The following is a 13,638-nucleotide window of genomic DNA, read 5'->3' on the forward strand; positions in this document are numbered from 1 at the left end:
TTTTTTATTTTTGGTGCTACTTGCATCTTTTTAGTTTGTGTTAGCTGTTGCCGCTGCTGCTTGTCTAATTCTCAGTGCATTGTAGAGAAGTTTAGGCTGTGAATGTGTTTCTTCTAAGAATGAGAAATTAGAAAACATTCCTAACAGAGACAGAAGATTTCTCAGTGAAACACACTTCAAAATCAACTTCTGAAAAGGGGATGTTACTGGAAGGTCGAGGAAACTGTCACTGATTAGGAGCTACAGTGTGCTTCTGTAGCTGTACACTTCACTACACATTAAAACACAAGTTCATTTGGTTTTTCATTTGTTCATGAAACATGTCATTCTTGTTGTCACTGTTTTTCTAAAATGACTTTATTATGCTTTTTGTTGCGAATAGGATTATTATTGTTTCCATCGACAAAATTAGTCCAACACAGACACAGCAGCTCTGCCGAACAACATCCCTGTTTTTCTCTTTGTGCTAATCATTCCACTGAAGATACTTGTTTGTGTCAAGTCAAATAACTTCAGTGTGTGTGCATGTGATGAGCTGCTCCGCCTAGTTTGCTTGCCAAATCGTTGCATTAGTTTTCCACTTGACATCAGACACTGCTGAGACGTGTGTGGGTGACAGCTCCAGTATCTGACAGTTTCTGCTCTGCAAAACAGTTGAAATGTGTCACCGTTTTGTCCAAAATACACTGTTAGTTTCCTAAAAATATCTGCTTTCTATGAGAAACGTTCCACTTAACTCTAAAGAAACTCCGTTGTCCCTCTCCTTCAGTGCTGCCGAGCTCGGCCACATTAAAGGCCAGCACCATCCTGAGCACCAAACCTCCCATCCAGCCCAGACCCGTGTGTGTCACCACCCTCCCCGTACCCCAGACGCCCACGCCGGCCAAAACACTCATACTGCAGGGGCTGCCCTCCATGGACCAGACCCGACCCGGTAGGAGGAGAAACTCCCGCTGTAGCGTTTCTATTTAATTCTGAATGTGAAAGAATGTGTGAATATGGTGAATCAATATTTTAGTTTAGACCTACTTAGAATAACAAAACACTGAGTTACTCGCAGAGGTGGAGGAAGAATTCTTTACCAGCAGTAAAAATAGTCAATAACAAGAAAAGGTTCTGCTTTTAAAATGTTGCTTAATCCCCCAAGTGTAATCAAAAGTATCATGTTGTTTCGGACAGCAACTAGAGATGATTTTTATTGGGCATGCAGATACAGCAGCTTTAATCTCCTGCAGCATCACTTGACCTTCTTGTCGTCTCTCAACCTCCAGTCGTCCTCTCTCAGTCCGTCTGCCTCGGCTCAGCTCCGGCCATCGTCAAGATGGAGCCCGTCTCTCCCAGCATCCCCCAGCACTGCTCCAGCCCCACGGCCCCGCCCGCCAGCAAACCCATCGTCCCGGCGACCGCACCGCTACCCGGCAACAACTCCAACGACATCGATGTGAGTAGACTGGATGCAGTGGCTGCATGCTGCTTTTCGTGTTGTAATAAGTTTCTTTTTAAGGTTCCTCACTGACCTAACAACAAAGAGGGAGAAGAAATGAACAGATGGTTTGACAGTTTAGAAGATAACAGAAGGAGCCGGTTTGGAGAGTCAGTGAAGGGAAAGAAAAGAGGAGGAGTTGTGAGGAGGATGTTAAAACAGGAGGCAGAGGAAGGGCAGAAAGTTGGAGGACAGTCAGAGGAAGAGAGGTAATGGAGTGAGGGGGAACAGAAATAGAAGGCTTGGAAGTTAAGCAGGTTTTGTGATATAATCCAACAGCCTGAGGCCCACTGAGTGTTCATATATCAGATCTTATGTAAGAGGTGTCAAGTGAAACACCAAGAGCCTGATGTAATAAAAACCTGCACTCCACACCAAAAACAAAATGTTTATAGACCCCAAACTGAAGAACTGTGGGTTTTACTCCAAACTCGTCTAAATTACTTAACAATCCCTTCTTCTTTCTTCCCTTCTGTCTTGTTTCCTCTCCACTCCCGGTGCAGATGAAGGTGCTGAAGCGGCAGCAGAGGATGATAAAGAACAGAGAGTCGGCCTGCCAGTCAAGGAAGAAGAAGAAGGAATACCTGCAGAACCTGGAGGCTCAGCTGAGGGAGGCCCAGCAGGAGAACGAACGGCTTCGCAGGGAGAACCAGGCGCTGAGGGAGAGGCTGGCCGGGAAGGAGGTGAGAGCAAGTATTAGGATAGATTAGAATAATACGGATGCACACTTTACTAAAGGATGTGTAAGACAGACATACATTTAAAATCCACAAAGTGATTTATATGACTTTAGAATCAGTTAATAACTTAGGAAGAACAGCAAATCAAGTCATAAACGTAAGTTAGCTGCAGATTTAAACCTCTGAACCTCAAATACCACTGGCAGGTTGGAATGGCATTTTATCTTTCAAAAAATCCCCCAAATTTATAGCATTTACATGTACAACATTTCTCCAGTTTTGTACAATCAATATCCAAAGAAATTCAACAAAATATATGTTTGAGTTCTCCCGACTCAAAGCAAGCGTGGTTTCCGGAAAAGGGCAAAAACTTAAAATGCCGGAAAAAAAAACTGAGGCTACAGTGAATAAAAATATGACAGATGGTAGCCAAAAATACCACTAAACTTTTTGGAGTTCAGAGGGTTAAAGTTGTGTCTTTTAGCTAAAGTTTAAAATTTTATGCTGATTTAGGTGTGAGGCTTTTAAGTGGTGAATTTTTCCAAGTATCTGGTAAAACAGCAGGAGAGTTGATGTCACAGACACCCTGAAGCAGCACAAAAAACACACTTTTACACTTCTAGTAATGTGTGTTTGTGTTGCCAGATTTAATCATATTGTTATGGAAGAAAGTGCTTCAGTGTGTGTTAGGGCTGGACTTGAATAGCCGAATAGCCGACTATTCGTTCGCTGTGCTGGAATGGGGATATCAAACTTGATCTCTGAATACCCCCTGCGGAAAAGGTGCCGTCACCGCTAACCTAAACACAGAAGCTGGTCTTAGTAGCCAAATGTGGCCTGTGCGTCACGCCCACTCCGGCCCGTCGGAGCCTGAGCGCACCATGCGCCCTCCCCCGAATATTAGGGATATTCGTCATTAATTGGGACCGAATGTCCAGAGATCAAAAATTGCTATTTGGACCAGCCCTAGTGTGTGGTTTAATTTTTATGTTAGAAACATGGATGGAACTGTGATTAAAGGAGCAGTCCTGCTGATTTCCCTGCAGAGTGACACTCACTGTACTGACTACAGTGCAGCTGCTGCTTATGAATGTAATTACCAACAACCAGTGGAACAGGTGGAAGGAATTATGAGAAAGGAGGAAGGTCGAACTGAGTTACAGAAAACGCTGAAGAGACGAACTTGTAAAACCTGTTAAAAATATGTGGGAAGATGTCAAACAAAGGTTCACGGAACATGCAGACAAAGTAAAAACAGTTGAACATGACTTTTCAGCAAAGAGCAAATGTTTCTAAAATTCACTTCCTTGTTTGTGTTGTTTCAGGGCAGCGACTCGGCGAGCAACAAGAGAGCTGTGTGTGTTATGGCTGTCCTGCTCTTCATGACCTTCAGCTTTGGACCCGTCAGGTATCTGTTCATGGAGACTCTTCTGATAAAACGCAGCCTTGAGCGAAAATTTGTCTTTACAGGCGTCAAAGCTACGTCTTAAAACTCTTGTTTTGCTTTTGATTTATTTCTTTTAACTCTCTGAACTTGAGCAGCTTCTGGGTGTTTTTGCTGCTGTTATGTTTTTCTTCACTGTAGGCGCTTTTTTCGTTTTAATGCAATGCAGAGTTCTACACCTCTAAGGAAGCAGCACAACCATGGCTAGAAGTAGAAAAAAACTAATGTTTTTTTGTGTGTTTTGACATCATGCCATAAGTTGTTTAAATGACAAAAAACTTAGGGTGTATTTCTTTTATATTTACAAACTTTCACATTTTCATGAAATCCAATAAAAACTGGATAATTTTCCAAAGTGCCCACAGTTATTAACAATTCTCAGATATAAAGGGTGGCTGCATACTATGAATATTTTACTACTTACATTTTGCACCCACACTTGTCTCATCTCTGCTTTGTGTAAACACTGCCTGCAGTTTAGCTGAGAAGTCATTGAGTTTTTGTCACGTAACTGTCGGTCACAGTTGAGTCAGTAACGGCTTTAAGGTTGTAGTTTACAGGATCTGGTGCACACTTTCTTTTTCGGCATTTTTTAAAATGACACACGTAGAATAACGGGATTTTGGTCAAATATGACAATTTTTCACTTAGATTTAGTTTTTTTTTTGCCAATGTATCCAAAAGCCACATGGTTATGTCAAGGATGTTTGAAAAGTTGAAAATCTGACGATTCTTTCTGGCTCTCATAAACTCATTTTGCCGATCTTCAAACCTGCCAGCTGTTGTTTAGGTTCAGAGAGTTAAACTTTGTGTTTTTTTAGACATTGTCTTGTTCACTTCTTTTTATTTCTTTAAGTAATATTTTAAAAAAGTGTCATATAAATACAATAGGTTTAGAGAACAGACAGTTCAAAACCACACCATCAGTCCTCAATGTGACTTTAACTGTGCTGGTGTTTTTCTCTGCAGCATCACCGACAGGAAGCTGTCGACGGGTCTGCAGGACGACATGGTGTCGTTTTCAGGGCGACGGCTGCTGGAGATCGAACAGCAACAACAGCAGCAGCAGGCGGCAGCTCCACCTCCCAGCAGGGTGGAGGACAAGACAGAGACGGAGGAGGACGGAGGAGTAGAAAGATACACTGCAGAGTCTTATCAGTTCAGGTGAGAGGAGTCTGACCACAGAGCAGAAAACAGTGACGGTGTCGAGCTGAGAGAGTTTAAACATCAGTTGGAGGGTCGAAATAACAAATCTGAGCTGAATTAATTTAGACTTTCTGCTGTTTCTCTGCAGAGGATGAGAGTTGAGCTGTGTCTTGTTAGCAGACACAACAGAAACGTTTGAGCTGATTAACCCTCTGAACTTAAGCAGTTTCTGGACATCTTTCACTTTGTTCACATTTTTAATCACTGTAGGGTCATTGTTCACTGTTCAGTTTATTTATTTATACACATTTTTTAAAGTAGCAAAGTAGAAAAAAAGCGATTTTGATGAAATGTTACAATTTTAAGCTTAGACTTGTGTCCTGATGGACCTGCAATTACTGCTAGAAAGAGAAAAATCGATAGCATGCTTTGGGGCTTAGAGAGGTAAGCATGCTTTCATTGTCTGCTGCTCAGTGTGAAATTATTGTTGAAGGAAGCATTCAACACATTTCAGACATGTGCTCATACATTGACCCACGAGAAGGAAGCCGTTAAATGATGCTGCCTGCTCAGCTACAAACTTTGCTGATGACTTTTAAAAGGTCACATGACATGAGCCGTAAAAGGTAAAAGGCTTCTCCTGTCTCAGATGAGTTTATCTGCACTGAGAATCTCCTCACCAGTGAAAGTTGGCAGATAGACTTCATGCTTTGATCCTTCTAAAGATTTTAATCACCTGAAATGCAGTCATACACGATTCCAACAGAACTGGTTCTTCAGCACGTCTGTCATCTACTGACGTGTCCAATTTAGAGCTTCACTCACTGGATTGAAAGAAGTTTCTTTAAATGTTGACGTGTTCAAGACAGAAATGTGTCCCTGCTGTGTGGTACTGTATGGTCTTATTTTACCATCCTAATGTGTATGTGTGTGTTGTTGCTGCTGTTGTGCAGAAACCTGAGCGACATGTTCAGTGACATGAAGGACCTGGTTCTGCAGGACATCGACCGTTACTTCACCTCCTCAGACTGCCGGCAGTTCAATCGCTCCGAGTCTCTCAGGTCAGTCACACTTGTGTCATCAAAAACTCTGTCCAGCTCGGGCGGCCGGATAGCTCAACAGGTTGGGCGGGCGACCCATGTACAGGGGCTATAGTCCCCGGCGCAGCAGCTGCTGTTCGATTCCAGCCAGTGGCTCATTTGCTGCATGTCCTTTCCCCACTCTTGTCCCCATGTTACTCTGTCACTCTTTCACTGTCCTATAAAGTAAAGGCAGAAAAGCCCCAAAAAATATCTTAGAGAAAAAAAAAAACACTGTCCAGCTTTTCTTTGTACACATTAAGTAAACACATATTTAAAACCATTAAAACTTGGCAGATTTAACAGTACAGATGTGCTCAGTGTGAACTGAAGTCCAGGTCATTTTTAATTATTAATTTATTATCTGGAATTATTTTTAGAGCTGTAGCTAAGAATTTTTTTTCAATATCACGGTATTATTTTTGTACAACACCTGTAAACTGAGGGGGGAAAACAGCAACTACAAATGTTCTTAGTGACTAATTTCTCTTTTAGTTAAACAGAAAGTCACATTTAGACTAGTTTACAAGTCTATCAGTAAAAAAGAAAAACCTTGGCTGGGATCATTTTTCACTCTGACACCAGTATTAGTATATTCCATTAAGATTTTCGTGCCTTCAACAAAGTCGAGTGGAAGCATATCAACAGGAGAGACTGAGAGAAAACTGCTGAATCAATATGATGCATGATTAAAAAATGTTATACAGAGGAGCAAGTTGTTGGAAGATACATTCAGCATGGTGAAACATCTCTCTAGAGTTCATATACAGAGTCGTGTGGAAAATTCTGAGTCTGTAGAGGTTGTAAAATCATAAATAGTGACACATCTATCACATTTGAGCCCCTTTTCCCCCCCAGCATTTATAACACACTTTTTTCGTTAATGTAAAAGAAAAGACATTCTAACTGTGTACTGCTGCACAGAAGACATTTCTAAGTACTCTATTCTTCTAGTCGTGGTTGTGATGTTTCATCGAGGTGCAGGACTTTACACTGCAGTGAAAAATGAGTCCACAGTGATTAAAAATGTGAAGGGAGCAATAAATTGTCCAAAGTTCAGTGGGTTAAAAGATAAAGTTGGCAGCATCTGAAGGTTGTCTTTGTAACTCTGCTGCCACACAGACTTCGACCTTCACTGGGCAGCTCATTCTTGTTAAGTTTTCCTTCACTTTGTGTTGTCTTGGTTGGTGTTTGCCAAACATAAATCAGCATGATTGTGCACCACATGCAAAACTCCATACAGCTCCACTGGTGGTACACTAGATGGCAGCAGAGGCCGCAAACAGGGGATCAACCCACTTTGAGCCTCCTTCTGATGAACCACGAACAATGTTTATCTAAACACAGCGTTGCACGATAAGCATGCAGCGTTATTTTGTGTATACTTTGTCTAAATGTCCAAACAACTGCCACTGAATTAACGGAGAGGAAGCACTGCTCACTCATGTTGCTTTGTTGTTGGCTCGAACAAACAAACATTAAAAGAAAAGGTTTGATTTCTAATTGAAGCCATAAACCAAACGGAGAGAAACAAGCCAGTGAAGTTTTCTCTCCAAACCATTGTGTTTAAAAAGCAGCCCGACCTGTTCAAAGTAAAAGTGGACCGATTTAAGAAATTCAACTTCATGTTACGTACTTTTTCTTGATGTTTCTGTGTTTGAAGCTGAAGTATTTTCTGTTTTCAGGCTGGCAGACGAGCTGAGAGGTTGGGTCCATCGACATCAGATCGACCGGAAGAAGTCTGGAGGAAAACCGAAGATCGCCAAGAAGGCCAAGATCGCTCAGGTGAGTTCTCTGCATCCTCTTAGGCTGTTTTAATGAATGCAAGAAAACAACTTGACTTTCTCCTGTTTAGCAATAAAACATTATAGACTGTCTTTTCTTAGACTTTATTTGAGGTTTTTGACACAAATTTTATGTACAAAATGGAATATATGCGGATGCTTTTTTATGATATCCTATAGAATTTACACATTATGTTGTTGTGCTGTTTTTTTTTTTTTAACAAGTTTGTGTTAACTGTCGTTCCATCTTGTGTTTGTCCGGTAGCAGAAAGCTCAGCAGAGGAAGACGAATTTCTCCAGATACCTGCCGATCCAGGCTCATCGCTCCATAGAAAGGTACAGCAGACGTGAAGGAGCTAAAAGAAATCAAACAATAAAGTCCTGATGACTTTCTATCCATGTTTCTAAACAGTTAACTGTTCAGATGGTGGAGCAACTGGTTGTCAACAAAGATGAATGAAAACATTTGTGAAACTAATCTCAGTGGCTTCAACAACAACAAAAAAACACAACATCTTGAGGGGAAAATAGGAATAATTTATGATTAATCATGTTAAAGATAAATGGTGCAGGGCTCCACACAAACTTAACATTAGCTGCACGAGGGCACCTAACTTCTTTTATGTAGGTCCATCCCAATTTTTTCACTGCACCTGTTAACACCACAGTACTCTGTGTAGCTGATGGGCTTCTGTGTTGTGTTTTAATGAAGAGACCACTGTGAATTTCAGGATTTGACTGGACACCAGATAAAAGCATCTGAGTAGTATTTCAGGCAGGGAACATGTTGATGAAGCTTCAGACTGAGCTCGATACAAACCCTGAACTTTCTTTCTCTTTCTCCTGTCTGGTTCTCGTTTGCGTCTGCAGTCAGCTGCAGGTGCTTCCTGGTCCAGAGGTCACCTACAGCGACTTCCTCGATGCCATCGACCGCAGAGAGGACACGTTCTATGTCGTCTCTTTCAGACGGGTACGACAACATTTTAGGACCAGCTGAACCCTTCACAGTTTTTAAAAAACCAGATAGTAAACACAGAATGCTTCTTCTGCTTCCTCCTGCAGGACCACCTGCTGCTTCCGGCCATCAGCCACAACAAAACCAGCCGGCCCAAAATGTCTCTGGTGATGCCGGCCATGTCGGTTAACGGTGAGTCGGTGACTTCATCAAGATGCTGAGTGGTATTAGAGAGCTTGTTCATCATTAGAAGAAGATACAGTCTGGTTCACAATGACACACAGTTAAGATTTTCTCTTAAAGAATGAAATGTTTTGGGGCTTTTTTTTCCTACAGAAATGAACCCTTTGACAGCTAGAAAGTTTCTGGACTTTTTTTTTTTTTCTGCTCCTGTCACATTTTAACTCAGGCCACCGCTGAGAAGCATGAAGCAACACAAACAGAGATGAACTGAAGTACTGTCTTATTAACCCTCTGAACCCTCCGTACCCTCGGGGCGTGTTTTTCCTCCTGTTGCATTTTTAGTCACTGTGGCCTCATTTTTCACTGCAACATAAAGTCCTGCACCTCTATGGAAACAACACACCGGGGCTAGAAGCAGAGAAAATGTCCTTTGTGCAGTATGGCACAGTTATAATGCCCTAAATCATAAAAAGTATGATTTCTTTGACTATTTATTGAGCAAAAACTGGAAAAACCTGAAAAGTATCCCCAGGTGTTACTGGAAACATGGTGACTCTGCATATTATAGATATTTTACTGTGTACATTTTTATTTCCACACTTGTCTCCTCTCTGCTCTGTGTAAACACTGCCTGCAGGTCAGCTACAAAGGCCCTGATTCTTCATTTAATATGGATGTTCAATTTGGTTTATTTATTTACTTAAAGAGACATCAAGAATATGATGACTTTGATGAAGTATCACAAATTTAGGCTTTAAGTTTTGCGACAGAATGGCACATTACAAGTGAGTAGGTAAAAGACCACTGACAAATCTGACAATTCGTCTTTTTTTTTTTAGATTTCTGATTCAGATTATTTGTAATTTTTCTAAATTTTTTGGTGGAATTTTGGTTATTAAAAAACACAAAAAAAACATGCTTTCAAGCCTGCTAGGAGCTTTTGGGCTTCAGAGGGTTAAAGATAAATTATTAAGATGTGGATGACTCTCGTCTAAAAGAATTAGACTTTCTGTCACATATTTAATCGCTGCAGTGTGCACAGTCCTTGTGGTCACAAATTTTGCACTTGTGGGTTATGAAATGAAAAGCCATAAATATATAATAGTTATTATTGATGATATTTTCATGTGGACACAAGCCTTTACAGTGGTAGCTACTTCATAAACTCTTGGATAATATCTTTTAGAGCTTTATATTTTGTCAGCTCATCATATCTTGTACGTAAAATCTTTATATATATAGAAAACAGTGACTAAAGCTACCAAAAACAGTTGAAAGTCCCTTTAAATTCCAGTACAGTCACATGTCGAGGACAGCAGCAGAGTAAACGTACTGAATAGTGTTACTTTTAAATTAAACACAGCGGTCATGTGGCATCATTAAGTATTCTTACATGTCTTGTTTTATTTAAACCAACACACCAATTTCACAAAATATCAACTTTACTGTGATTTAAGAGCAAGAAAAGCAGAAAAGTGTCCCTGGAGGATCTGGACCAATCAGCTGTTTCATGTTTGTTTCCTTCTTCCTCCTCAGAGAGCCTGTACAACTCCTCTCAGGGCTACGAGATGATGATGCAGGTCGACTGCGAGGTCATGGACACTCGAATCGTCCCCATCAAATCGTCCGCCGTCCCCCCGTCCCTCCGCGACCCTCCCCCGCCTCCCCCCTCTTCCCACCACGGCCCCCACCATCACCACGGCAACCACACCTCGCTCCGAGGACGCCACCACCACTCCTCTTCCCCGCCGTCGTCGTCTCAGAGGCAGCGTTTGCCCGCCCGCCGACGGACAGGCGAATATTTAATCAGCCAATCAGAAGGAGTCTGAAGAAGAGGCGATGTTGTAATACTAAAAAATGTCATCACCCCTTCAGCAGGTAACGGTTTGTCCTCCGGCGAATCTCCCCTCGGCGCAGAAGTCAAGTTTCCTGCCATGAAATGAATTGGATCGGTTACCGGGGCTGAAGCGATAAATAAAATGCCCTAATATATATGAATATATTTCTAAAAATGAGATGCAGACAGGGCAGCACACTGCACTTAGAAACCGTGCTGCGTTTTAATATTTAATTGTGAAAATGTACAGTATGAATGAAATGAAGAGTGGAAGCAGTCGGTGTGTTTGAATTTTACAAAGTTTGCTTCTGATTCAGCTCCTGAGCGAACCTCCTGGCATTGCGTCGACAGTCGCGGTTCGTTCAGAGCTTTCATCAGCAGCAAACCCGTTTATATGTCTCTTCTGGCTTTGGCTGCAGGGCGATCACAGCTCGATGGCGCCGCTCTGTCTCTGGTCTCTGTGGAGTTTGTATATTTGTACTGTCTTGGTTTTAATCTACGGAGGCTCACTGCGTTTACTAAAGAGAAACAATCGGTAGTTAGGACTTCTGTATCTCTCAGTTAAGAACTAATGTACAGTAGGGTGTTAGAAATAGGCAGCAGCAGCGTTGCCTAGTTAGTTAGTTTGATTTTGGAATGTATTTTATATTTTTGTCAACTTTTTCTAATGTGAATGTGGTTTAAAGTGTCAGATATCAGCACAGAAATATCAGAAACCAGCCAGTCAGTGTCATTATCAGGATAAGCTGTTGAAACATGACGCTGCAGTTTGTCTGAGAATCCTCACGTTTTCTACAGTGTCAAAGGGATTCACGAATATCTGTCAGAATATACGATACGTAGCATAAAAGGAGCTTTCATAGCAAACTTGGCCTTGGTCATTTTCCAAAATATGGAAAGTGTGGCTGGAGTTGTAGCTCCACATGCTGTAAAAAACAGAAGTTACATTCCTCCATCCTGCCTTCACAAACAGTGATAAAGCATAACCACTTATTTTTCTTGTATTTATGAGATCTTTTTCATCTGTTATCGAGTCCTAATTGTGAGATACAGAAGTTCAAATTACAAGAGGAGTCGTCCGTGTTGTTTTTCTCTGTGGTGAATGTTTCGTGTCTCAGCAGTAATCAGACCTGGTGCAGTCTGGATGTTTGATGTCGATGCTGACGGCTGCTGCGTGAAGCAGGATCTTAATGTTGGCTTCAAACTGAAACAGAAAATAAAAACAGCGTTATTTTGGAAACGGACCCATCAGCTGACAGATATGAAATACATAATACTAATGTAATACATCAGGTGATGTTTATTTAGCTGATACACGTGTGATTGCGTGTTTATTAGCTGACATATTGATCTATCAGATGCTGTAATGGCCTAAACATTGAGTTCCTGAGCAACAGATGTTGGTTTTGGAGTCTGTAACTTAAATAACTTGCAGCTGAAACTATGACTTGAACAGTTCTGGGAATTAATGAGGTGTTTTGGTCATTTTTCTAACAGAAAAGCCAAAAAAAAACCCCAATCTGAACTCTGCAGATGAGCTGCTTATCTTTGTCCTGCGTGTGATATAAACCAAACATGTTTGAGATTTGAATAAAGACCGATAAGGAACATGATTAGTCAGCAGCGAAAACCGTCGACAGTTTGAGTCAAAGCTCAAATGTGAGGAAAAGTTTCTGCAGCCTCAACGTTTGGTGATACTTTACTTTGAGCAGTTACTCCGTTTACTCGAGTAAAAGCAGTGATACAACAGTTTGGTTTGTACTCCTGAGTCTGGTGTGTTACATCAACACAACTCCAGTTAACGGTGGAGTTTCTTTTATTTACTTCAAACCGTGGCAGCAGAAACAGATCATGTTGGATTTGGAGCAGATAAATGTTGAACAACATTTTACTTTTCAAAAGTTAATTCTGGTGCAGAACAGACAGAAGAAGCGACTGAGTCTACACAGTGATCAGTGAAGAAAACCACATAGGGCTGCTTTAGCAGAATACTGGCTCTTGTTTGTGTTTTATGAGCAAACCAGATAAAGTTACAGCCTGTTTCATGTTACATGTAGTTTCACACAAGTATTATCTTTGTGCAAATCTGTGCAAACAGCATGTTGCGTCACCCCGACAGCTAGAAATATTTCCAGGAGGTCAGGCTACAGTGAGTGTAGATTCAACACAAAGTATAAAGCAAGCTTTACAAAGTCCAAGAACACAAACAGCCACGGGTTTGTCATTTAAAGCCTCTTTGGCAAACATGAATACAAACTGTGAAACTGTCATTTTATTACCTCTCAGGCTGATTATTATTGACTGTCGCATAATGAATAAAAAAAAAAAAGAAACTTCAACTTAGAAATCAGCTAAAAGTCTCAGCTGTAGAGGAGAACATGCGTCAGATCCACCTGCTGATGGTTTTATGGTACGACGGACAGAAATGTGCGTTTTCATTGTTTTAAACTATCTGTGATTCAAAACGACATCAGCTGACAAAGATCCTGCTTCACTGCGTCGCCCGTCACACTCGACCATGTTTCTGTTTTGTTTTTCTATGATAGAAAATTTGTTCCTATGGGGGTTATTATTTAATAGCTGTAAATATTAATGTAGATATTTTTGTTTGTATTTGTCACCTTTTTAAAAATTTTTTTTATTCCTTTGTTTTTTTCACAACAAAAAGTTTAAAAAAAAAAAAAAAGCTTAGAAAAAGAATAAAGTGGTTTCTGTGATAACGATGCTCGCGGTAAATATGTCATGTTTTATATCCTAGCGTTGAGTTCGGTGGAGCGGCCAGCGACTCTGTCCTGATGAAATACATTTATATAAACACACTTGTGCTGAGTTGTCTCTTATTGTACAGTTGTACCTCTCTGGAAGATTCAGTTCTTGCTCTGACTGATTTTATTGAGAAACCCTCCTGAAAGTGATGATTACTGCCTGAGTTAGACACAATAATGGATCTGCTAAATGGAGTTTGTAATTTTTCTACTCTGAATACGTCTAAAAACTTCCTGAGTTTCTTTATTTCACACAAAATGGTGTTTGCTCGTTTTTCCCTC

The 13,638-nt window shown here is 40.9% G+C and overlaps 1 protein-coding gene across 2 annotated transcripts in view; it reads left to right on the plus strand.

The window, feature by feature from the left end:
- The window catches only part of atf6b (activating transcription factor 6 beta), a 22,599-nt gene extending 9,189 nt beyond the window's left edge, over window positions 1-13,410 (plus strand). The window contains exons 7-17 of one of the 2 annotated variants that reach the window (XM_008299739.1): window positions 770-934; window positions 1,272-1,441; window positions 1,987-2,166; window positions 3,489-3,571; window positions 4,577-4,771; window positions 5,707-5,814; window positions 7,518-7,617; window positions 7,882-7,952; window positions 8,487-8,586; window positions 8,679-8,763; window positions 10,291-13,410. In XM_008299739.1, coding sequence (XP_008297961.1) covers window positions 770-934; window positions 1,272-1,441; window positions 1,987-2,166; window positions 3,489-3,571; window positions 4,577-4,771; window positions 5,707-5,814; window positions 7,518-7,617; window positions 7,882-7,952; window positions 8,487-8,586; window positions 8,679-8,763; window positions 10,291-10,583 — 1,550 coding nt within the window. In that variant the 3' untranslated portion in view covers window positions 10,584-13,410. The remainder of the gene's footprint in view (window positions 1-769; window positions 935-1,271; window positions 1,442-1,986; window positions 2,167-3,488; window positions 3,572-4,576; window positions 4,772-5,706; window positions 5,815-7,517; window positions 7,618-7,881; window positions 7,953-8,486; window positions 8,587-8,678; window positions 8,764-10,290) is intronic. The other variant, XM_008299740.1, reaches the window with a different exon arrangement.
- Window positions 13,411-13,638: the final 228 nt, after the last annotated feature.

The sequence above is a fragment of the Stegastes partitus genome, unplaced genomic scaffold (genome assembly GCF_000690725.1).
Source record: "Stegastes partitus isolate 25-593 unplaced genomic scaffold, Stegastes_partitus-1.0.2 Scaffold1453, whole genome shotgun sequence".
NCBI classification, from domain to species: Eukaryota; Metazoa; Chordata; class Actinopteri; family Pomacentridae; genus Stegastes; species Stegastes partitus.